The 26,689-nt window shown below is 44.0% G+C and overlaps 1 protein-coding gene across 1 annotated transcript in view; it reads left to right on the top strand.

The window, feature by feature from the left end:
* Positions 1 to 26,689, top strand: part of LOC144819821 (carboxypeptidase A2-like) — a 46,235-nt gene that overhangs the window by 15,607 nt on the left and 3,939 nt on the right. Inside the window, exons 3-10 of the mRNA XM_078677550.1 lie at positions 3,512 to 3,646; positions 5,932 to 6,030; positions 6,854 to 6,955; positions 12,803 to 12,904; positions 14,590 to 14,700; positions 20,612 to 20,702; positions 21,852 to 22,051; positions 26,480 to 26,564. Coding sequence (XP_078533676.1) covers positions 3,512 to 3,646; positions 5,932 to 6,030; positions 6,854 to 6,955; positions 12,803 to 12,904; positions 14,590 to 14,700; positions 20,612 to 20,702; positions 21,852 to 22,051; positions 26,480 to 26,564 — 925 coding nt within the window. The remainder of the gene's footprint in view (positions 1 to 3,511; positions 3,647 to 5,931; positions 6,031 to 6,853; positions 6,956 to 12,802; positions 12,905 to 14,589; positions 14,701 to 20,611; positions 20,703 to 21,851; positions 22,052 to 26,479; positions 26,565 to 26,689) is intronic.

Below are 26,689 nucleotides of genomic sequence, written 5' to 3'. Positions count from 1 at the left end.
AGATAGATAGATAGATAGATAGATAGATAGATAGATAGATAGATAGATAGATAGATATTTGGGGACTCATGTGGGAGGAATGTCCCACCACCATAGAAAGTAGAGGTACGCAGCACACATGGATTCGAGTTTAGGGCTAGAGTTTGATAGTAAACAAAAGAGAATACTTTATATAGTGTAACTATAGAACCCCAATAACTTATTTAAATTAAAGGTTGGGGTTAGATATTGACTTAAGGTAATAGGAGTTTAGATTATGGTTGAGGGCGGTTACTAAGGGTTAACCATTGAGGTCGAGGCTATATTTATTGCTAGGAAGAATATGGTTAATGTTAGAATTAGAGCTCATTACAATGACACTTATTGACTAATCTTCAGAAAATGTGTAAACGTTTGAGAGGGGACTACTACTGGCAGAAGGAAGGCTCATATAGACACAGCTGCTGAAGGACTACCTGGCAGGCTTAAAACCAGTTGCTAAGATGATGGACGGGAAATGCCCAGGACCAGAGAAATAGGCTTGGATTAATGCAGGACTCAGGGTTGTGGTGTCCTGAAGCTATACGATCCTCGCACAACACTTGGGCCCGGATACTAAAAATGAGACCAAGGAGGGACCACAAAGTAGTCAGGTAGACAGAGATCGCGACCAACTGGAATCTACAGGTAAAGGGTGAAGGGAAGGCCAGGATCCTCTACAATGTACTTAACTGAACACACCGGACACTAGTGAGGCATGATATGCTAAAAAGTATTGTTTGCGATAGATGCTGGAGCAGGCATAACGAAGAAGGCACCTATCAGTAGTTGAGATGGCATTAAAGTGTGGGACCAGACTGTAACTTCTTACTCCAGCTTGCAAGTGAAGTACTGAGGGTGAGTCTGTGTAGGCCGTCGGGACCAGCAGGGCTAGGGCTTTCCTTTTTTTATTTTTTTATTTCAAAAGGGAGTACATCAAGATATTCTAATCCACAATTTCTGAAATAACTGATTAGGACTTTCCACGAGGTTGATAGGAATGATTGCTTTTCAAGTGGTGGGCTGTGCGTGGGATAAGGAAAGCACAAGGGCCTCCTAGAGATCCTAACACCTATTGCACTGGTTGAGAAGGCGATAGCAGCAGCGAAGCGGGTGACACCACCGTCCCTGGAGAAAGTGCAAGTAGCCGAGCTACCTATGCTTTTGGATTCCAGTAGAGCTGTAATGGCAGATGCAATGGAACATGTGAGGATCAGGTCCTAAATCAAAACATGTCCATGTGGGAAGCACACAACGCTGTTGAACTGTGCGATTGCATACAGCACAACTGTAACACCCTAGGGTTGAGAAGATACTATTCGTGTGAAGGGGCGCAGGGGGTGTAGCATAACGTTTACAGTAAATGCCAACTTTTGGGTTTCAATTACTACGGGTTAATGTTTGGTAGTTCCAAGGTCTACGCGTTTCAAACCCCTCCAATTGTTGGGGTTCTTGTCAGGACCAAGCTCACTACATTAAATGTGCCCAAAGGTCGAACAGGTCCACTAGTCAGTGGTGAATTTTAAGGTTTTCAGAGTTGCTCACTGGTAGTTGTCTTCTGCTCGTAATTGCAATTAATCCCACAGCGTCCTTGGACGCCGTCTGGCATCTGTGGCCCCGCGGCTTCTATTAACTTAGATTGCCGCGTCTGTCCTCCGTGATTACTTCCCTCTACCAGAGAGGATACGTCATCATCAGTAGACGCGTCTGCCCTTAGTAATTGAAACCCAAAAGTTGGCATTTACTGTATTCGACTAATGTTAACTTTATATCAAGAATATTTGTAAATTGTGTATAGGACACCAGTTTCAAAAGATTGTGACTAATAACAATTATGTTTGGCTTCCATTTTTATAAGAGACAGTGTTTAAGATATGTTTTGAAAGTTAGGTTGTTGCATGTGTAGAGTGAATGGGTTTTGAGAGTTGCTAAATAAAAGTGAATTTTTTTGCTTTTTCATTTGTTTAATGTTCATGTATGTCTTCACAGGAAGTGTTTATCTTGTGTATTAAAGTGTTTTTCTTTCTGAATTTTTAAAAAAAAATTTGCTACATGAAAATAAAAGCTACTAATGGGTTTAAGGATGTTTTGATGGTTGTGCCGCGCATCTTTTGGATTGAAATGGTTTAAAGTAAACAGCAGTATTGGCGTTTCCTTTGGTTGTTGGTTTAAGAGTGCTCAGCCTTACTGCTTTTTGAGCCGTACCCTTTGATGTTATATTGCATAACGTTTAGGGCATGGTGGAGAGGGTTATTGCAAAGCTTACAGTCAGAAAGATTTCTTTCTACAGTTGCCCAAGAAGACGAATTGGTGGAAGAAAACTTAAGCCTCGCTCTGATGGTTGTTTCATTTTATTGTTCATTGATCTTTTAATATCACAGAATAATTCTCAAGCTCTGAATATGTATACATCACATGTGTTAGACATAAGACCTAAACACAGCTTCCTATAAAGGATTTAATATATACGTTTTAAGGACACACTTTACAGAAAATAATCATAAAGAACTTTAAGAAATACAGCGACACTGAATTACATTTAGTAATGAGAGTTCCTGTGCAGTTGCGATTCCCTGCTGCTATCCCTGAGTTAGTGAGAAATATTCTTTGTTCTCAGTAATGTTGGGATCTGCCTTCTGATCCCCTGTGATGCTTGTACAAATTTTTGTTTGAAATGATTCTAGATAATCAGTTGTTTTTGTTGTTGTTGTTTTTTTTTTAAGTACCTCCTCCCTTTTGTCAAAAATCGACTATTTGTAGCATTTTGCCATTAGTCTTAGGCAAGAATATTATTCTTACCTTATAAAAGCACCATGCCGATAGATGTCAATAGAGTTTCAAGTCCAAGATTGAAAGTAAAATGAAAGAGAAGATAAATGTATCTCATTTGCTTATATAAACTTCCGGAGATGCCTCAAAGCTCCTATCAAATGTTAATGTCAATAAAGAAATTCACAAGAGCCACCAGAAATGGAAACACCCCAAACCGTTAAAAATATATAGGTCTGAGAAAATAACATGCTAATCACACTAACGACCCCACCTGGAAACCTGAATGAAAAAGAAAGTTGGTTTACTAGTTGCAAAATGTTTTTACTGCTTCAAATTTAACTATGTGGGGTTTTTGGACATCGGGCAATGTATGCTTAGTGAAAAAGGGAAGATTCTACTAATTAAATAAACATACTGACCTGCATTGAATCAATACCCATTTGCTGCAGGCAGCCGAAATGAACTAGAATTTTCTCCATTGCAACTCACAGAATATACAAACCATATCCCGCCAGCTGGATCAGGAGAAGCCATTTATAACTGGTATTTCCTGCAGGCTGCCGGTCATTTTTAAAGTAAAAGTAGAAATTCGTGCCTCATGTCACTGGAATGATGTGTGTCTTCACATGTGACGCCGGCTGATGAGAGTTTGGTTTGAAAGTCTTGGTATTTGTTTGGACTGATCTTCATGAGACCTTTCTCTGTTCCTCCTTCCATAAAGCTTGACTTCTGGAAAGCCCCGAGAAGCGTGGAGTCGCCGGTGGACATCCGGGTGCCCTTCCCGCATGTGCAGAACGTCAAAGCCTTCTTGGAACACCATGGCATCGACTATGAAATCATGATTGACGACCTGCAGGTATGTGAGCGGAGGACTGTCCTCGAGGTATCCTCCCTGGTCTGGCCAAGCATGAGGACACTTGTCCATCTGCGATAACCAGCGGTGACCATCAATGGCAGACAGTCCTGTAGAGGAACCGGGTATTCTCTAGAGCCACCTTCTTACCTCCTGCCACCCAACCCAACACTCGCACTCTCCCATCCTTACATCTATTTACTCTCCTACCCACCTGCACACTGGACCATTCATGTCTATCCTTGCAGTCCTTCATAAAGCGGCTCACGGGCTCACTCATCCATTCATCTTTATCGAGGCCATCCCTCTCGCTTTATGAAAAAAACTCTTGAAATACCTTTTTTGATGATACCAGCACCTTCCCCCATTCTGGAAAAGGAGAGTCGATGAGATTCACTTTGCAGTCGCATTCTATAGGTGTCTCACTTAGTTATTCATTGACTCTACCATCCGTACTTAAGGCCGATTTAATTCTTGGTGGTAAGGATAATCCATTGCAACAATGACGGAGTATCCTCACTGCCCAGAATCGGATCACCCACCCCATTTATAAGCAGGCAGACCTTCGGGCTAATGATTGCATAGGCTGCTCTGTCTCTGCCGTAATTTAAACCCTTCGAGGGCCCTAGGGAGCCAGGGCTGCCAGAAAAATTACTACATGTTCGCCCACCTAATTTTTATGGGTGGACATGTTGTCATTTTTTATTGTTTCTCCCATGTCGAGGGCAGTATTACTTTTTTTTCTTTACAAAAACAAAATCCCGTTTCGGGATTTTCTTTTTTATTAGAAAAAAAGATTACTGTTTGTTACAGGGCTGCATCCTTCCCACGTAGGCCTGTAACATACAGTAAAATGCATTGAAATGAACTACTGTGATGGCGGTTCCTGCCAATTCCTTTATAAATCACCACCTGCTATGCAACAACCACCAGTGCGCCTGCCTCAAGCGACAACTTATCTTATCAGCCCTCTTTGCACACCTGTAGCAATAAAACTTGCCCGAAAACAAAAAAAAGAAACTTTTACGCCAAGACATAAAACCCAGGAAAAGGGACTGGAAGGTGGAGGAAAAAACTGCCCTGCCATTCACCGTGTCACCCAACAAAATGGTGGCGGGCATACAAAATGCCCTCTTTTATACACTTGGGCTACAAAAGTAGTTTTGGGCTACTTTTGTTTGATGTGGAGGTGTACGATTAGCCCTCTTTTCCTCTCAAGGCTGAGGTGTGTGGTGCTGTGCTGATGCTGAGGATTCAGAGGTGCGGTGAGTAAAGAGGGCTCATCATAGCCAGACTGTCTCTGCTCCCACTCACTGTAACCGCCTGGGAGGTGAGAAGGATATCACATATCGCCTCTGTAAAGTCGACTAGTGCTCACTGCTTGACATCATTTGTATCTGCAATGAGTTGGTGGCCTGAAGTGGAAACTCTTTAAGGCAATCCTTTCTGCGATTGCTGAAGCAGTGAGAGCAAGCAGTCTCAGCATGCAGTCACAGCATGCAGTGACAGCATGCAGTGAAAGCAAGCAGTGAAAGCTTTCAGTGACAGCATGCAGTGAAAGCTTTCAGTGACAGCATGCCTCAGAGGGGCTGATCCCCGATTACCTGGTAGCTTTTTAAAAATTGTGGATGTAGTTTTAAACATGGTTAGTTTATCTAAGTTTCCTAAACCGCATAATGTTTGTTTTTAATATGGAACTGTTGATTTTTATCCTAAATATGTAATGATTTTATTGACAGGGTTTCTTCGAGAGTGGTGTATGAGCCTATGGGTTTTTAGACATTCGGCAATGTACGCATGCAGAGAATAAAGTCAAACTCTTCACTAAAATACTGAGACTGTGCAGAATGGTGGAGGTGGCAAAAGTTCAGTTTCAGAGAGATGCAATGTTTGTAGGCTGTACACAACTTAACGGAGACTGGGGGGGGGGGGGGGGGAGGGAGGAGAGGGAAGTTTCCCACAAAAAGGATTTGCCCTCTGAAACCTTTATTTTGAAGATTTTTTATGTTAACACTTTTTCTAGGAGAGATCATTCTACCTCTGAATCCAGGTTTTGCTGTGCTTTTATTGAAGTTCGAAGAGTTTTGAAAAATACTTCTCAGAGTGGGTGTAAATGAAGTTCACCAGTTTCCTAAATAGTGTAAAAAATACCAATTCGTTTCCTGACCCAAAAGTAATGAGCTAGAATGTTCTCCAAGCAGGTGATGAAAGGTGCAGAAGGCCATTTTCCACCAGGGCTGCAACAGGACGAGAGATTCTCACAGGTCTGTCACTCTTTCTATTTTTAGAATTTGTTGGATGAAGAGAAGGAAGAGTTGACTTTCACCCAAACACTGGAAAGCCGTTCAGGGACCTTCAACTTTGCGACATACCACACCTTGGACAATGTAAGTGCGTTAACCTTCAGATACATTCACAGGAAGACTGGCAGGCAGTGAGGATGAGATATTTCTTGAATACTGGTTCTTTGAAAAAAACCTGTAGGGCTGCAGTGGCAACATCCGTGTGTTAGATGGACATAGATTATTCTGAGCCTATAAAAAATTGATATAAATTCGAAGATTATGTTAGACTTCCATTGAAACCAAATTCTGGCCTCTGGTGTGATCAAGCAAAGGAACATTATAACCTTTCTCTATCTATAGCTCGCTGTGTTTGCACACGCATTTTGCTTTCGAGCTCACTACATGGCTATGGTGATTCGAATGTTGGGATCATCTTTGATAAGTAGCACATACAAAACAGAATTTTTTGTGGGTGATATTCTAAAGAATGGACACACCAGTGTTAATCAATTCAGGAATTAATCTGATCCTCAGTTAAATGTGATAGTTATTTTAACTTTTTTAAAAATCCTAGCAAAATTAATTAGTAGTCACCTCTCACCCATACTTATGGAACCTCCACGCAAAAACTGTAAAGAAGACCAATATGTATCAGTATTTTCTGCGTGCTAATTTTGGCAATGATAAAGATAGATTTAGATATTGCTAAGAAATCAAAAAAATTATTTAAAATCATGAATAACTATGACGATGTGACTCCCTTTAAGTAACTAAATAATGTATTATCAATGGCTATAAGTCCAATATTGGTGCCCCCTCCCATAGATTCAGTTTTGTCCCCTTGATTTCAATGCTGCATATAAATACAACTAAAATGTACAACGTGTGAAGCAAGCAACATTCTGTGTCTTTTTCTAACACCTAGATTTACAAAGCCATCGAAGGGCTGACAGCAGCTTACTCCGGCTTGATCACCACACAGCAGATTGGAACTTCATACGAAGGCCGTCCCCTCATCGTGGTGAAGGTTGGTTTAATGTTTCTTCAAGACGGTGTGGTTTTAGGAACTAATCAATGTGAGGGTTCTATGTGCTCCTCTGGCGGAAGCAGGGGTAGAGAATTTTGCTGAAATGCTACATGCTTTATGCATAATAACACCTCCTTAGATCATTAGTTGGCACCTTTGTTCCAAATATAGTCTAATTTCGCCCCATCTTTTTCATTAACTACCGTCTTCTGCTTTGAATTTTATGTCTTTGTGATTTACCTCGCTACCTCATCTTATTCATTGCTTATGCTATACGCTGGTGCACTGCGTACACTATGATTCTATCCTTTGCTTATGAGTGGGAACACAGATATCCTGTCACTCATTGAATGGGCAAACCCCTATGCGTCTTCCTGTGCCCTGCTTATATCAACACCCTTTACTTTGCTGGTGTCCTCTTTAGGCCTCGTTTATGCCAGTCACCCCATCTATGGGCAATATTTACTTTTCAAGTAAAGAACTAGACTTCGCAATTCTTTGGTCACACTGTTGCCAGTTATGGTGTTTCAGCTGCTATTTGTTGTCCCCACCCCCTCTTCAGAGGCTGTTTTTTAACTCCTGTCTTGTAAGTGCAGGGAAGCTAAGCCCGAGATAAAAGAAGGTCAGTCACAAAGAGCCGGCTCTGAAGCTTCCACGGCATCCCTTGAAGGCGATGGAGTCCACTCCATCTTAAGACTTCGCCCTTCTGCTATGTGAGCAGATACCAATGCTTTTGTTTGGGGTACAAATGCTCCTTTTGGAGCAAGCAAGAAACAGTATACCCTTTCTCGAGTAGTTTGTGTTACTGTTTTCTCATCACCCAACCCAGTCTTTCCACTACTTCTGTTTCCTCTTCATTTGATGTGGGGCTGTGGTCCTGGATTAGTCATGTTAGTTTAGGTTTGGGAAGCAAGCCCCCTTCCTGTAAACAAACCATAGAGTTCAGATACAGAATAGGATCTGGCCAGAGCGGAACCTTCTCTATGTTCTGATTGGATGGGTGTGTCAATAACAGAATCAGCCCCTCACTGAGCTTTTAAAAAAGAAAATATATATGTTAGTGTTGGTGATGGCGATAAAAACCTTCTTCTGAAAGTCATTTGGTCTCAGGAAGCAGTTAGTAAATTAATAGAATTCCTTCCCACGGGAAAAGGGATGGGGTGAACGGAAGGGAGAGGTAGAGGTACATTACAGGGTAGCGGGTTGCTCTGCTTCTTATGCAGTTCGAATCCATAAAGTTTAAGATGGAAGACAAATGTACTCCCTAATTGGCACATTTCCCCAAGCCCTGCTTCCTGATTTAAAACCAACCCACACAGACAAACAATCCTCAGTTCTCCTGTAGGAATCATCCATTTACCCTCCAGGGACTCTGGGGCTCGCCAAGTCTAGATCCAGAATCAAAAGCATAAGTAAAGCGTTATCTGACCCAAAAGGACAGCTGTACACTACCAGTCAAAAGGAGTAAGATATAGATTTAGGGACCTGTTTTCTAAAGCCAAACTAAACTTTTGAATGGATTATTGACTCTGGAAAATGTCCACACACCTTTCCTATCTTGTGGAAACGTCCTGCTCTTGACATTCCCGGCCTTTGGCTGACTATGGCTATACATTTTAAGCTTCTATCGGATATATCCAATCGCACTGGCCTACTGAGGAACCTAGGTGGTACTGTCTACTTTCACTTCAGGCAATGCAATTAATGCAAGACAGGAATCATGTGCAACCTTCTTGAGGTGGCAGTGATATGTTTTGCGGCCCATGTGTAGGCGATGTACCAATCCCTAACCGTGCATAAACACAAGATATAACAGTAATTATACTTAGCCCCAACAAAAGCTGGCGTAACCATATACAGCTGGGTAGAATATAGAAATAGATCCACTCTACCAAACAGTTTGCAATATTTTAGGGAGCTTATGACAGCACATGCCTGGGATGTTGGGGCTAACGTGGAATAATCAAAAAAAGTATTTACTTTGGACATAGTAGGGATTCCATATCCCTCATAGGACTCAAAGGAAATCGATTACACGCAGGTTCCAAGTTGGAGGATGTCACACAGAGTAGGAACTTTATCTGTGTATCTTTGAGGTTGAGGCAGTTTGGTTCCATGCAAGCCTGAAAATCATTCTAGATGACCTGAAGCCTGCCGATGTCAAATTGGACATCACTCCTAAGTTTCATTGCCACCTGTATACCTCTAATTTAGTTATGAAGCTATAGAACTAGGTGTAACAACAGCTGTTTAAAGGGGTACAGATGACCATTGGACATCATAAATGACAAGCATCATCCTTAAGGGTCACCAAAGGTGAGTGGGCATATCTCAGATTTTGTGCATAAATCTGATCCAACCCCATACACCTGCCATGCTTGCAGTGCTTAATTTGAGCTGTGGCTTTCTGGTGCTAAGCACCGGCACTTAATTGGTTTCCGGTGCTCAGCACCAGCACCCAATTGTCAACACCATACATAGACCAGTCTATCACATGGTGGCGCTACTCATCTAATTTAGAGATGAGCAGAACAAGTGTTATTTAGGAATACAATATACATTAAAATTGCTAATACCTACCTCCCCAGCCATTCCTTTAGCTTTGGGGACCTGGAATAATCTGAACTGTCGCATTTACATGCGAGAGAGATGGCTAGCAGTTGTTTTGGCAGCAATTACATGAGCAATGGGGGGTACAAGCTGCAGTGGCTTCCTGGTCAGAGCCCTGGCACTTAATATTTTACAAATTAGGCACTAGACTGCAAACTAGTCAGACTTGAGAGCAATTAAATATCGTCCTGAAATGTAACAGTGGTCAGATTTTCCTAAACTTGAGGGGTGAAGTGTATTGTTTAAATTCCCTCATTACAAAAGAAATACTGCCCAAGCAAGGTAGACTGTATTTACAGGAGTGTTGCTTAGTCATTGATATTTGGGAGGTGTATCTCAATTTTTCCAACTTAAAAAGCAATGGGCTACAGGATGGATGGTGTAAGATGACCAAGATTTAGGGTCTATTGCTTTGACGAGGAACTGGGTCAGTACTGATTTGCAAAAGGGAGTCCTCCATCTAGAGCGCACAGTGGGCCAAAAAGGACGGGTTGGAATGATACCAGAGTGGTTGCTACTGGTTAGACAATTGGCCAGCATGCATCCCGTCAACTATTGGGTGTTTAATTGCCAGTAATATGCCTGGTAACCAGGGATTGACACATCGTTCCAAGCCTACTATTTCCAATCTTTGTAGATTCCAAAAAGAAGTAACTTTGCACCCATTCAAGGAGTACTTCTATGGGTGCAGTTTTACTACTTTTTTGGTAAACCAGTCACTATATAAATGTTAGTTTCCTCTCCAAAAAGTGAATAAGTTAAAATCTCTTAGTGAAATAAAAATGGTGAGAATACCTGACACAGACATAGCAGACCCAACTCAAGGCCCCCAGACCTAACTACCAATTCAAGAATGTATTTGGAGTGGTGTTACAACCCAAACACGCCCCCTGAAGCTATGTCACAGCCCGTCCTACCGGGCCTGGTAGTTTTCCATGGAAACTCAGGTGTGGACAACACAACCGTCTGGATACCTGCCCTGGGATCACCTATTTTATATGTATTTTTAGTGAATGCACTTTTCCTTGTCTCTGCTATGAGAAGCATTGGTGGTAGAGTTATCAAAATGGTGCATCTAGACAGGACTCCATGTTTTTAGTCATTGCCTTTTACAAATTATTTTTCCAGTGACTGAAGGTCCCATATACAATGACCGAGTCACAAATAGAGGTGGAACACCAGCAATTAATAAGGCAAACTGAGCTAGAGCCGAGCCAAGAGTCTGGCTTAGGTCTATGAACCCATATATGAGCCCAGCCATGGAAACGTTTTCCATGTATATCGTCCAACAATCATTGTAAAAAGATTATACTGCTCTTCAAAATTCAAAAAAGTGTATTTTTTTTAACAGAAGTCTTTCACCTTAGTTAACCCTTATATCACTGCATAGACAGACATTTATTAAAAGTGATGATTTTTAAACATGAACTTCAAAACATTAATGGCTCGACCTCCAACGACAGTGCTTTTAGTGAACTGAGAGGCAAGTCAGTAGTCATGTAGACCCTAAATGTGGTACAGATTCCTATTGTAGTTGGAACAACATTATAGTCTATTAAATGAAACATAAGAGGGGCTTGGACAGCACAGATCCTGAACTCAAGTATTTAAAAGTGTGCTCATATGTGATGATAAAGAAAAGGAGGTGCTGCGAAGTAAGATGTTTGCCTAGGATAACACAATTTGGACAATCAGGGAAGCCCATATTGATTCCAGGCTATCTGGCTCACACATTTTGAAATTCAGCCAAAAGATGTATTTCTCTCTCTCTCGCTCCTGTTTTCAAAGTCTTTTTTCATTATTTTCTTCCGACTCAGGACCCCCAGACCCAACTACCAAGCCAAGAATGCATTTTTGGGGGAGTCATTCCCTTCTCCCCCTTCCCAAAGCTACGCCCGTGTGCATTTATTTCATTTAGTCTGTAAGAGCTTGCAGAGTGAGACTTGGTGCTGTGATCCCTCTGTGCCCGCCCCAGTAGTAAAACCAGATGTTGAACCTATTTACCACTGATCCTTGACTGTGTCAGGGAGACCCCTAACATTTCACATACGTACGCCTTTCGCAGGCTTACACAAAGGGCGTGGACTCAGAATAAGTTTATTAGGTAATGCCACCTCGCCAGTCCTGTGCTTTGTTCTGGTGTGTTAATGCAATTGGATCAACTGAAGGGACCCAGGACAACAATCCCCAGAATGCACTGGGCTGTGAAACGAAAGTCCAGGGTTAAGGGCATTCAATGCTTGACGAACCGGAGTCCTCTAAAAACCGTAACTAAGAGAGGCCCAGTAAGGAGTGTGGCCTCCTTCTACCACCCACCACTGTAATGGAGTACAGGAGTTAATGATTCCACTTAGCAGAGCAGTGCTGTGCGGTATTTTCCTTAATCCTGCATAGTCCTGAAGGCCCTTTCCCACCACGGGGGATTATTTGTGAATACAAAACATATCCCAAGTGAGTCACCCTAGCATGCGCTTTCACCAGCATGCTCTTACTTTTTGCTGTGTCAGTGAACACCTTTGGTAAAAATGGTCTGTCGGTGCTGTTGGCAACTATGAATGAATGAATATTGAAATTATAAAGCGCTAATTTAGCCCAAGGGCATCAAGGCGCTACAGAGGACTGTTGTACTGAATAGAACTAAATAGAATGTAGGCTGGTGGAGTGGGCCTATGCTACCTCAGCCGGCCCACCTCACATACTACGTCTGTGTGTTTCCTGTTGCCACCCTCGCCCGCCCCGAATGCTAAATCCTGTGATGCTATGCAGGACATGGTGTTGTGTGGTGTTAGTTCACGTGAGGTTGCAATGCTCTGCAAACTATGTGCCTTTGGTTCCATTTTGTGCATAGAAGAATGTCTAATATGTGCTATTGGCAGTGGCGTAGCAAGGTCAGGTGGTACCTGGTGCAGAAAATTTCTTGTCACCCCACCCTCACATTGAAGTTATTAAAGAAACTAGGAAAAATAAGCTACTTAGCGTTGCAAGTGTAATTTTTTTATTTTAAAAACATATTTTTGCCATTTTGTCACCCCCCACAGTGATGACACCCGGGGCGGCCCGCACCCACCGCACCTCCCTCCCTACACCGCTGGCTGTTGAGGTCAAATGAATTATAGATATGATCGGCCGGTAGTGAATAGGTGGAATTGTTGCTAAGTGACAGGTTGTGTTTCGAGTCCCTAATCATGGCGTTCCCCCATCATTCGCAGTATAACACTGTCTACGTCTGTTTTCCAGTTCAGCACAGGGGGCAGCAACCGCCCTGCCATCTGGCTAGATGCTGGCATCCACTCCCGGGAGTGGGTCACCCAGGCCACAGCCCTCTGGACCGTCAACCAGGTAATGTCACGTGATGCAGGGGTGCCACATGATACTGATGATATGGGGGAGAACCTTGTGATGTGTAAAAATCAATGCTTGTGATGTGAAGCTTGGAAATGGGAGAAGTGAATCGAATGATAGAGGGGAGGGACGCTGGGAGTGGAGTGCCGTGAGGCAGAATGTAGAGGAGAGGAGTGGAGCTTTCTATGGGGAGAAGTGTAACTGGTGATGCAGTGAAGCGACACTTGCAGAGGAGTGAAGGGGAGTCATCTGACTATCGAACAGAAGGAAGCTGTCGATAGAGTAGGGTGAAGACGAGATGGCTGGTACTGGACCGCGGAAGTGGAGGCAAGCAGGTTTAGGTGGAGTGGTGTTGGTACTGAAGTTGGGTGTGGATGGGAGAGAGAATGGTACTGGAGTTTTGTGAGGCTGGTAGTAGAGAGGTGTGAGGCTGTTGATGGAGTGTGGAGGTGCTGGTGGTAGATTGGTGTGAGGCTGGTGATGGAGTGTGGTGGTGCTGGTGGTAGAGCGGTGTGAGGCTGGTGATGGAGTGTGGAGGTGCTGGTGCTGGTGGTAGATTGGTGTGAGGCTGGTGATGGAGTGTGGAGGTGCTGGTGGTAGATTGGTGTGAGGCTGGTGATGGAGTGTGGTGGTGCTGGTGCTAGAGAGCTGTGAGGCTAGAAGTAGAGGAGTGAGGCTGGTAATGGACTGCGGTGGTACTGCTGGTAGAGCAGTGTGAGGTTGGTGAATGAGTGCGGTGGTGCTGGTGGTAGAGCGGTGTGAGGCTGGTGATGGAGTGTGGAGGTGCTGGTGCTGGTGGTAGATTGGTGTGAGGCTGGTGATGGAGTGTGGAGGTGCTGGTGCTAGAGAGCTGTGAGGCTAGAAGTAGAGGAGTGAGGCTGGTAATGGACTGCGGTGGTACTGCTGGTAGAGCAGTGTGAGGTTGGTGAATGAGTGCGGTGGTGCTGGTGGTAGAGCGGTGTGAGGCTGGTGATGGAGTGTGGAGGTGCTGGTGCTGGTGGTAGATTGGTGTGAGGCTGGTGATGGAGTGTGGAGGTGCTGGTGCTAGAGAGCTGTGAGGCTAGAAGTAGAGGAGTGAGGCTGGTAATGGACTGCGGTGGTACTGCTGGTAGAGCAGTGTGAGGTTGGTGAATGAGTGCGGTGGTGCTGGTGGTAGAGCGGTGTGAGGCTGGTGATGGAGTGTGGAGGTGCTGGTGCTGGTGGTAGATTGGTGTGAGGCTGGTGGTAGATTGGTGTGAGGCTGGTGATGGAGTGTGGAGGTGCTGGTGCTAGAGAGCTGTGAGGCTAGTAGTAGAGGAGTGAGGCTGGTAATGGACTGCGGTGGTACTGGTGGTAGAGCAGTGTGAGGTTGGTGAATGAGTGCGGTGGTGCTGGTGGTAGAGTAGGGAGACGCTGGTGATGGATTGCATCGAGGCTGGTAGTAGAATAGAGTGAGGCTGATGATGGAGTGTGGTGGTGCTGGTGGTAGAGCGGTGTGAGGGTGCTGATGGAGTTAGCTGGTAACATCACCAAAGAAGCTGGTGATGTGGGGAAGAAGTGATGCTTGTGGGGTGGGAAGGAAGTAACACGAGAGTTGTAGAGGGTTATTTATACTATATCACAGACTTCTGTGTAAACTAGGATGTCTGTGTGCATGAAGTTAATGAGCTGCTCAAACCTCACTGCTCTTGTTGCCTGTGCAGCTCGCCGCTCAGTACAAAAGGGATGTGTCGGTCACTGCGCTACTGGACCAAATGGATGTCTACATTCTGATCGTCACCAATCCTGATGGCTACGTCTACACTCATAAGTCTGTGAGTACTGCCAGAGTTCTAACTTTAGATGTTCCCCTGTATGTTTGTGAATCCCTGGAGCTGCTGTATTCCCATGCCCTCCCACCCCCACACACAAGCAGATGAGAGGCTCAGAAGTACTCCAATATCTGGGAACAGAATACTTTAATAGTCACAAACCATCATTTCAGTTCGACAAATCTTTAGCTGCACAAAATCTTAAGAATAATTTCTCTTACAAGTTAAATATATATATATATATATATATATATATATATATATATATATATATATATATATATATATATATATATATATATATATATATATATATATATATATATAAATTAAACTAATGTTCCAAAACTCATCTCCCCAACCTTCCAATTAAATGAAATGCACAGTGCCACATAATTTGCTCCACACCAATAGAGCCCGTTTCTCTTTGTCAGGGCTTCACTGGAGTAAAATGGCCCGACAGACACCAGCAAAGCTTTCCACTCTAGAATCAGAGGCCTTTATTTAATTGGCCCCGGTGATCTCTTTGAGCAAATCAATTAGTTTACAACCAATCAACAAATGATTTATAACCTTTCTCTTTCATCGACCAATCTGTTTTCCTAATCTGGCATTTCAGATCAAATGATCAATTAAAACCTTTAGAACATAAATCCAAAAGTTTCACAAAGAGCGCAGCAAAGAGCATTTTAGCCTCCTTTTCACCATCTTATAGATCCTGTATGCAACCTTGTAATGTAATACCGATAGGCTCTGATCTCTATTGAAACTTGTGGTTGCATCCTTTTCAGAGCAATATAGGATTTGTCTTCGAGCATGTTCCCTGCCACCAAAGCGAATGTCCCAAGGTTTATATTTAAGTGCCAGGAATGTTATTGCCAATACATCACCATTGTGATGAGAATGTATATGGGCACGAACTTCGTATTTGAAGTCTCCAGTTTCAATGGCTCTGAAATATTCCGTTATTTGGGTTTTCAATTGATAAATCACTACCGACAAGTCTGGAGGAAGTACAGACTGATATTACATAAACCAAGTTAAGTTAACATTAAACAGTTAAGAAATGATTGAATTAAAAAATATCTTAATGTGACCGTCATAATCAATCCAGTTAAGAGTTTTAAATACATATTTACACAATATTTGCAATGTCCACATGTAAAAAAGCCTCTCAGCAGTGATACTTTCTTCATTTTCCTCCAGTGAAACCTTGAAGAATGGAGAAAGTTTCTCCCAAAACACACTTTGTTTGGGTAGACCAAATTCTGTATGACTGTGCATTTCAAAGAACTGGAATGACGAGGAGGTCGATTTGTAAACTTTCATTAATTGGCAAGCAATGTTTTTACAGTGTTAGTTTTGGCCAATGGAAATACTGGCGCGTGAAAGCTATGTTTAGCGAGTAGGGTGACCAATTGGCATGGGTGTAAATTCAGAACGGTGAGGTTAAAAATTCAGGACAAAGGCTCAAAATTCAGAACACAAATTCAGGACAGGAAGTCAAAATTCAGGACAAAACTTTGGTACAAAAGGTACGTTTTACAGACACATTAAAGGAGGTCGCGTAATAGTATATAAGTAATCCCATCTGTATCCAAACATATTCATTCATTTGCAAACCTATCCATCATGTATCCTTCCTACCGTCATTTCTCTCATCCATCCCTCCATCCTCACTTTCACTCATCCATCCATCCACCCTTTCACCTTATCCATCCGTACACTCATCCATCCACTCTTCTACCCAACCATCCACTCACCCATCCAGCCATTTACCCTTTCACCAATCCAGCCATCCTTTCACTTACTCATCCATCCACCCTGTCACTCATCCTTCCACCCATTCACCTTTTCAGTCATCCAATCATCCTCCCTTTCTCTCTCCGTTGACCCTTTCGCTTAGCCAAAACACCTAAGCTAAAAATCTCTGCTTAGCATAGTGTACCGCTCGACTGGTATTTTGCCTCTTCTGTCATTGTATCCAGATATATAACACAAGTAATATTACACCTACAACAAGCCAGAACTATTGGCTTTGTCAATGGTTGTTAGTTGCATAAAATAAAAATGTAGCAACCATGGCTTCATTGAATATAATATTGAAACTGCACTTTTCTAAAATGATGAGACTTAAAGAACTCTAGCCCCTTCTTTTCAACTTGTCTTCACCAGCTTCTTTGAATGAACTGGATTCTGTAGCAGCATTGACTTGTTTGCACATTCCTTCCATCTGCCCTAGCCCGTTGCATGAGGAGGCCACCGCATGCAGTAAGTAACCCTCCAAACTGGCCCATTGTCATTCTGTATGTGGCAATCAGCCGCATACAGAATGACAATGGGCGGGTGGGGCTACTTGTGCTCCGAGGAGGAGTGCAAGGCGGCCCCATCAAGGGGCTGAGGCTTCATGCAAGGAACAGTGCTGTTCCCTGCAATACCCCAAATTACGGACAAAAGGCATTCGTATAAAGGATCCTCACGAACAACGGACATGAGGTCCAAATTACGGATGGTCCGTGAAATTTACGAACGGTTGGTCACCCTATTAGCGAGGCCTCCATTACAATGCCTTTCACCCGCACTGCAGCTTGACTATGAAGACGCTGATGGCTGCCGCGGGGCTTCTTAGTAGCACAGATTGATGGACCAGACTATTTTTTTTTTGTTTTGCTTTTTAATATAGCGCGAACTTGTCCCGAAGGTATTGGAGCGCTTTACATGAGCACCGGTTGCGTTACACATTCAGGCATGGGGAGATTAAGTGATTTGCCCAGAATCACAAGATGTGGACGCGACCCCTAGGCTTGAACCATGGTTACCCGCACCAAAGTCGTCAGTCTAGCCGACGGACCACATCTTCTCCCCCTTTAATCCATACTAATATTATAAAGAGAGAGCCCAAACTTTTGAGGCGGGTAATCTCAGTAACCACAGCACCAATCACAACACCCAATTCAGCGTTGGAAAGGGCAGTTGCAGCAGAAGGACATAGGCTATGCAGACGGATAAAACATTTTTTTTTAAAAATTGCAAAAAAACTACATCATCCAGAAGGCCGAGGGCCAAAATAACATCAAACAGGAAATGATGTAATAATGTGACTCACTATTGAGACTGAGAGCCTGGAGCCAAATTGATAGTGAACAAGGGATATGCTATCCCGAAACGCATAGATTTGTGCCTGCCTGCTTGAGAAACTCCATGCTGTGAGGATTAAATAAAAAAGCACATAAGTGAAGACTAACGCGAGTTCGTCCCGTTTTTCTCCCAGCTGGGGGAATTGGTTGTGGATTTAAATGCGGCGTGGTTCTGCCACGGGGATTTACGAACCGGTGAGAGAGCGCTGCAAATTCTGGCGAAAAGGAACCGAGGGGTATCAATATATATATATATATATATATGTATATATATATATATATATATATATATATATATATATATATATACATATATATATATATATATATATACAAAATCCTCTCCAAAGGGCAAGAAGAAGAGGCCACACCGGGGAGACTGTGGAGGAATCTTTATTGCTGATTAAAACCAAAGTTCGGGTGGATGCATTTCGGCATAGTTTTAGCCTTCCTCAGCGCCTAATGGTTTCAGCAGGGTGTAGGGGAAAAATGCCGGTAAAGTACCTTGTTCCCTCCTGCCAGGTGCAAGCAGGCTCCGCCCCCCGAACAGCTCGAGATGTGATTCGCTGATATCAAGTGTAGTGGGATGCCCAATGCGTCCATACTACAAGTCCCAGAAAGCTGTGGGCTGGTCTGGCACTGCACCAGGGGTAGGTAGAATATACGGGGAATGTCACCTGTATGTCGGCAATGCAGAAACCTCCTCTGCTCCCCATACTGCACCGACCTCATGATCCCGGTAATCCATTCAGCAGAGGCAGGACCGTAGATCCGAATTTGCCTGGCGTGGGGTACAGTTACTCCACAGCAGCCTTACTTCATGCCGGATCCCAAGGTGTGCTATATATTACAGCTCCGTGGGGTTGTCCAAATAGCGGGTTGCACTCGAGCCTGCGTGCGCCTTCCCCAAAGCGTTTGTTGGTATGGGCATTTGCGTGTTTGAAATAGGCCCGATATCTCCATACTATATACTATATACTATAATATTATAAAGAGAGAACCCAAACCTTTGAGGCGGGTAATCTCAGTAACCACAGCACCAATCACAACACCCAATACAGCGTTGGAAAGGGCAGTTGCAGCAGAAGGTCATAGGCTATGCAGATGGCCACCATATACATTTAAAAGGTAAAAGAACCGTGCCAGCAAAGTAGTCCCTTGTGGGCGTGTCTGCGTTCTGCTGAGGGCGTGTGCTGGGGGCATGACAAATGCTGGGGGCGTGTGGTATGTTCCGCCCTTCATGCCATGTGAGTCGTAATTGCGCCGCATCAAGGGGCACGCTGGGGGCGTGACACGCTGGGGCTGTGACAAACGCTGTGGGCGTGTGTCCTCGCTGTGGACGTGTGTCCGCCCTTCATGCCATGTGTAGTGCCAATTACGCAATTGCGCCGCATCAAGGGGCATGCTGGGGGCGTGACAAACGCTGGGGGCGTGTGCTACGTTCCGCACTTCATGCCATCTGTAAATGTAAATTGATACTTGCATAGCGCACTACTCACCCGCACGGGTCTCAAGGCGCTTGTACGAATACCGCTGTGGAACCCATCCTGGCTTTCCCTGTGAGGTGTCCACTCCTGGGCACCCCCAAGGTGGAGGCCAGGCATCCTTAGCGTTGTGGGGGCCGTTGTGGAGATTAAGCAAGCTATTGCCCAGAGTTGCAGAGTGGGACTCCATGATTGGAATAGGCACCGAGGCGAGAATTATCAGGTCCGTGGAATTTTGAGCCCAAGACCCGCCGAGGCGGGGAATTGAACCCTGGTCCCGGGCTAGACCTCTGCATCAGGGTCTGCCACTCTAACCATTGAGCCACACTTCTCCACATTCTGGGTCGTACATTAATCAGATCGTCTGCTGTTGCCGTGTTCTGGGGGCGTCACAAAGGCGTTCACCTCGAAGCGTGGTAAGTAACCATTCACAAGACTCGCTTGGGGGACTGCCCATTGTCTCACACATACTGGGGGTGCCGAATGCAGTGTGTGCCTTGGCCTGGGTGCGTCTGAAAGGGCCGAATGCAGTGTGTGGCTTGGCCTGGGTGCGTCTAAAAAGCACTCGGGGTCGGAGAGCGTCGGTGTGGGTCATAAAAAAATAGGAACAGCGGGAAAAAATCATTCAAGACTCACACAATTCTAATTGTTAGACGGTCGCCGCTGGCCCTCAAGCGGGGGCACACGCGACGGAGCGTGTCTGCGGGGACAATTACTGCAGCCTCTCATGCGAGCTGTTACTGAACTATCACATTAAACCAAATTACACACACTTGCTAACATCAGCCAGGGCTGTAGCCGGGCTCGGGCTCAGGCGTCGGATCACTACATCAATTACATGCGCCTGCTAACATGAACCAGGGCTGCAGCTGGGCCTCAAGCGGGGGGACACGCGAATGACCGTATCTGAATAAACACATTACACACATTCTATTTCATACCTGGACAACGTCGGGACAGGCTGCTAGTGTTCTAATAACAGGCTTCGAATATCTGGGGAAAGTGTATTTTCGAGATTCCCTGCCAGAGCCCAGGGCTCCCGAAATATACTTTCCCCAAATACTCTCATTCACATGCCTGTGTTAGTACGCGCGCGACCCCTGTGTCCGCGCACTTGGCGCAGGTTGTGTGGGACTGAAAGACGAGGTTGAAATATGGACCACCGACGGTCGGCCGAGTATTTGTGTCACGATCAGTGAGGAATTGCAGAGCTCTCTGCAGGAAAGGAATGTGTCAGTGACTCGTCACCTGAAAGTCGTCCCCGGGTCATCACCTCTATCTTCTGTCTTTCAGAACCGCATGTGGCGCAAGACCCGCTCTAAGAAGTCCGGCAGTCTCTGTGTCGGCGCAGACCCCAATCGGAACTGGGATGCCGGATTTGGAGGTAGTAGCTGATCATGACATCTTTTTTGATGTAGTAGTTTTACATATAGTGTTACTTTGGGGGCAGAACCCCATAAACAAGCAATTACTTGGACCTCATTAACCTCATTAACTGCGCCCCTCCATTGATTATCCGACCTCTCTTCCTTCATTCTTTTAGCCCCGCCCCATCCTTTATGTCATTCTTTCTTTCTTCCCTCCTTCTTTATCTCTCGTCCACATCATTGCTTCCTTTCTTACTTCCACTTTACCTTTTTTAGTCCCAATGCCTCCCCACCGCCTTTCCTCCATTTTCCCTTCTTCCTTCCTCTCCTACATCTCTTCTATCCTCCCTCTGCCTCCATCCTGCGATACTCATCACCTTTCCTTTCTTCCCCTCTCTCTCTGAACTACCTTCCTTTCTTCCTCCCACAATCCTACTCATACCTCCTGCCTTACTTTCCTTAATGGCTTACTGTCATTATGTAATGTAATGTAATGTAATAGCACATTTATCGAGCGCAACTGTCACTCCGAGGAGCATCCTGGCGCTAGACGGAACCCAGAGATGGAAGCAAAAGGCCTGGTTAACTACTGAACGGTAAGAAACAGGGAATCAGATCTGAGTTTTGCAGAGAGTGTCCGATGCACTGAAGATCCAGGTTTTTAAGGCCTTCCTTCCTTCTACTTTCTCTTGCTACTTGCATTGCTCTCTCCCTTCCTCCCTTAATTTCTTCCTTCCTGTCACCCCTCCCTTCCTTTTTCTCTCTCTCGCTCTGCCGTTCTTCCCTTTAACACATCCTTAATTCCTTCATACCTTCATTTCTTTCTCGCTTTCATCTTTCCTCACTTCTTCCCTCCTTTCCTTTCTTCCGTAATCCTTGGACCCCTCCCTCTGCCCCTCCTTTTCTTCTTCCCTTTCTCTGCCGTTCCTTCTTCCTTCCATCTTCTCTTCTTTCTCTCTTACTCCTCCATCTTCTCTTCCACTCTGTTTCTCTCACTTCCATTGTTCCTTCTTCATTCATTGTTCCTTCCTCTCTCATGCTCCTCCTACTTCAGTTTTTTTACACTTCTTTCTTTCCTTCTTTCTTTACGTAGACCCTCCTCCTTTTCCTACCTCTCTTCCTCAAGGTCCCCTGTATGGTAATATCACTTCTTTCCCTGTCACTAGGGCCCGGCACCAGCGCGGACCCTTGCTCGGACACATACCACGGGCCCAGTGCTGAGTCTGAAGTCGAGGTGAAGTCTGTCGCAAACTTCATAAGGAGTCACGGAAACTTCAAGGCCTTCCTCACCATCCACAGCTACTCCCAGCTCCTCATGTACCCCTTCGGATACAAATGCACCAACCCAGCTGACAAGTCCGAGCTGGTGAGTGACCCCAATCCTGCTATGTTGTTTCATGTACTGTTAGACCTGTTTGTTATTCTCTGTTTGGTTGGCTTTACAGAGGGTTATGTATTGAGAACACACCAGAGGGTCTTTATTCTGAAACCCCTCGACCTCTCCAGTCAATCAGACCCCAGTTTTGAATTTCCTTTCAGGCAGCTGGTAGCGTTGTTTATGATATATTTTCTATAGGCCGCTGGATCAGTTGCAGCTGTGGAAGAAGACAATATTGTAGGTTTTCATGCTGGTCTCCCAAGGCCAGCCTCGAGGATGCATGTCCTATTATGGACCAAGGCTACATTGTGCCCCAAGTCTCCCAGTAATAGGCCCTTGACTTTGTGTCTGGAGGCCAATGTGTGCTGCAGCCTTTCCACTATGTGAATCTCAACTATTTTGTTCAGAATATTGGACTTGCATCTATTTTGTTCCCTGTTAATTTTGAAGGTGTTATTTATTCGCCTTCTAGAAATATATTGTCGTTTTTTAACTCAGGTTTTGGTGTCTGGATGTTTAGAACTCTTTCTTAAAAAATACATTGAATTAAAGCACCCTGGGTAGTCGCCATCTTACTGTTCTGCTGCTGGACAATATTAACAGCTGGCAGATGCGGGCTAGATGCCAGTCTCACTGCTGTGCTCATTCTACACCACTATTTTTTAATACCTTTATTACGCGAGGTATTAAAATGGACATTTAAGGATCTCCTATTTTCAGCTTGGGCTCAAAATGGACTAAAAAAGAACTTCAGATGGACAGTTTTCTCCAACAAACTCCTCTTCTACCTCTCAGTTCACTCTTCCCCCGAAGGGTGGATACGCCCGCACCTGAATCCCTATCCCCCCAAAAAGCACCTCTCAATTGCTACAACCTGTTCTATCACGGCAGAAAGTGTTACCATCATGAAGGTTATGTCAAAGAAAAATATAGAAAATGATCTTGGCTGGGTTGGTGGGCCTAACAATGCATTGCCCTACAGCCCCCTTACTTATTAGCTACCTCAACAAGGCTGCCCCTAATACACAGCAAAATCTAATATATACTTTTAACTGCGCCCTGCCTCCACCTCCCTCCTAACCTATCCATGACCCCTATTGCATGAACTGATTACTTGAAGTCACCTGGGGGGGACAGGCTGTAGCTTTTGCTCCCCCCCAAAGACCCATATTTTGAAGCTGGTGGTCCAGCTGGTTGTTCTTTATGAAACACCACCATTCCTCTTAACCGCCATTAAGACTGACTTGAGGGGGTTCACCATATTTATTTTATTTTTTATTTATTTAACAGGTTTTATATAGCGCTGGCCAGACCCGAAGGTATTGGAGCGCTTTATTGCAGAGAGGATAGGATCATATCAAGGAGATAAAAATAAGCAAAGGTTCATAAGAGTTCAAAAGTTCCATTGTGCTGTGCGTCTGAGGAGCGCCAATGAGGTAGTGAGGTCCAAAGTCTTAGGCTAAGTCTTCCTCCGAGCGGCGATGAACACGGAGGGGGTTAGGGAGAGGGGATGAGGTAGGGAGTGGAGGAACGTTGTTGGTTGACTGCAGAGTGGAGGCTAGTGAGTTGCGGATTTCAGTGCGGGAAGGGACGGTTGAGGTAGAGTTCTTTTACGAGTGATTTGAAATTTAGGAAGGAGGGGGTAGTTTTGATAACAACAGGGATGGATTTCTGATGTCATTTCCATCAGTGTTTTTATGCTGATGGGAATGTTCAAATTCCGTCCATGCACTGAGAGATAGGTCCCAGCGCGTCAGGGTCATTGCTTTTGTCCATGAAAATGAAAAGTCTGACGGGTCCACCAGACATCCATCACATAATGGGCCGATCTGCAATCTATTTTGATGAAAGTGCTCCCGCAGTGGTCGAAAGAAGCATTTTTGGCACCTCTGGATTTTACAGTGAGAAAGACTTTACTCTGAACAAAGCAGATTAGATTTCAATTACAAGTCCTTTTTGTAAGATTTGAACATTGGCAACAATTAAATTTCCATCCAAAATGGTGACGGTGAACATTCACTCCAATCTCTTCCATTAATGTAATTACAGAGGTCTTTGCAATACTGTAGAGGAAGAGGCAACAATGGAGAAAGCACGTGCACTGTATAAAACAGAATCTCAGTCAATAACAGAAGTGATCTCAGCTGATGCTAAGCAAATTACTGTCTAGTTAAGTACAGATTTTCCTTTGGTATGAAGACTTCCCCAGTTCTATCTAGCTAGTGTCAAGGATAGAACCCAAATGTTACTCCTACTCATTGTCAATTTATTAGGCAACATTTATCTCAAAGAATGGGGGACCTGCACATATGTTTTAATAAATCTGCAGTATAACACACACTATGTACGTAGGTGTGGTAGGAAGGAATGGACACAGTAAAATGGAGCACTGCGCTGTTAGGAAGAGAATCATCACTCACCCGAAGGTGACATGCTTCATCATTGGGTTCCCTCCTCATACTGCGACCGCAGAGAACCTGGTGTTGGCTGCAACTTCCCAAGGGGAGGAGCGGAGGTGTTTTGTTATAAGGATGAGCAATGTCAATGTATAGGAGTGAGGGGCAGAGTGCAAGAGTAGTGAAAGAAGTGTAATCTAAAACTTTCTCATGGTGGGCGAAAATTGTCCTTTATTCTGGTTCCCCCCGTTGAATAGAGTTAAAAATGAGTGGATAGGGGTTATTATAATCGCCCTATCTTATGTGGTCAACATGTTTCTACCAAGGAAGACTTGAAAAAATTCAAAAGGCATTCGACATGTCCGAGGTATATATTTCACTCTACTATTGTGTTAAAAATATTATAAATACTAGACATACAGTCAACTTGGTGGCTATTCTTGTGGACTCGTCACAGCAGTAGGGTCCTCTTTAAAATTCTGAAAAACAAGCAGATAGCAGTTACTTGTGCAACAACTTAAACTCTAGTGTCACCAGTGACCAGCACAAACAATCCAGTACTCGTGTCAAAGAACCATATAACATGAGTGAGCATAAGTAAATCCTTACCATGATCATGCATAAAAACTTCGCTCAACCGTCATCGTCATCATCCGAAGTACATCAATAAATCTGCACATATTTAAAAAGATTAATACTTGTTGCTTCTTTTCCAAAATCTACAAATTTCTTAATAGAGCATTCTGCAGCATATTGAAAGAACCCAACATTTTTGTGCCCGTTTCTATCACAACTATAAATATGGTACACATGTGTGTTTATTTACAAATCCAGTAGTTAGCACTCCTTCTAATTTTGTGAATCACGCAAAGTTATTGAAACATATTGTGCCCTGTAGACAATGAAGGCACGACTATCAAGATAATTAGACGTATTGGGCTGCATAGTGAGTTTGCTATGCACACCGTAAGCCCATGAGCAGCTGGTTTATCTGGAGTGGGTGCCTGGCCCATGTCTCGAATAAGGTACTGCTCTTTGATGAGCTTCGACAAGAGCGAAACATGTGCCAGGATTTGATCTATTCCACCATTTTGTACTGGACAAAATACTTATTTTTCTGAAGTTGTCTTTGCTAAAGTTATTTTCTGGCTAGTTAAGGCTCACATTATAAATATTGATGGGTGACTCATCCAGAAAAAGGCATTTTAAGAGGCAATTAAGAGTGTCGAGAAGGATTATTGATTTTTTTTTACTCAATCTAGCATAATTTATTTTAGACCCTAAGCTTGTGAGGAGTAGGTTTGACATAGGATGCTCTATTGGTACCGAACCCAATCTGGTCAACCCTTCCCAATGAGAAAGGCGTCTATGTTTGCCACATCACATATGCTCCATTCTGTCCATGCCAAATAGTCAGGTCCTAGAGAAGACCACTGACGTCACTCTTGCATGCTTGCCCACAGCCTCACTTTCAAATTGCGATTGCTGTTCTATCAAGAACAGGAGTCAGAACCACGTGCCATGGTCTCTAAGCCCTATGGCTAAGCTTCAAGGCTCCATCCCTAGAGACACCATCCCGAACACAAAACTTGCCTCTTTGTTTATCACTTAGACTGGAACAATAGATCAGGTGCTGGGCCAAATTCAATGGTGCAGCACACCATTGTGTTTATTTGGTGATGTTGTCCCCACAACACACCCATGCCTGCTTTTTGAAATTTCCTGGATTGTATACTTTGGTGCTTTAAAGAGAATTAACTATACCACCGTCTTCTTGGGCTGTTGTAGATCTTGGTAAGTAAAGGGTTTGACTTCTGGTATTTTCTTTATAATTCGAGGGCATGCTCATCCAGATGAAATTATGTATATAGTTCAGTGGGTTAATGTGCTCTTTGCTGATGTTTCTGTGTGAGCTGAAGGCCACAAGTAAAAAGCCCTATCATGAGTTTGCCATTTGCTTTGAACACACTCAAAAACTTCAAGGCCCAGTGCCAACAAGTTACAATTATTATTTCCGTAGGATGTTGTGGCAAGATCTGCTGCCAATGCCATTACTTCCCTGTATGGCACCAGGTACAAAGTGGGAACCATCTGCTCGACCATCTGTGAGTGATTTACTTTTACATCAGTAGTCTGTTTATTTGCTTTGATTTTCTATGAAGCAACCTCGCTCCATTTGGGATGTGATAATTGTATGGTAAATGTTGATGTCCTGTTGAGGGTGCATCAG

This window comes from Lissotriton helveticus, chromosome 1_1, assembly GCF_964261635.1.
Source record: "Lissotriton helveticus chromosome 1_1, aLisHel1.1, whole genome shotgun sequence".
NCBI classification, from domain to species: Eukaryota; Metazoa; Chordata; class Amphibia; order Caudata; family Salamandridae; genus Lissotriton; species Lissotriton helveticus.
This window is presented reverse-complemented; position numbering and strand designations above follow the sequence as displayed.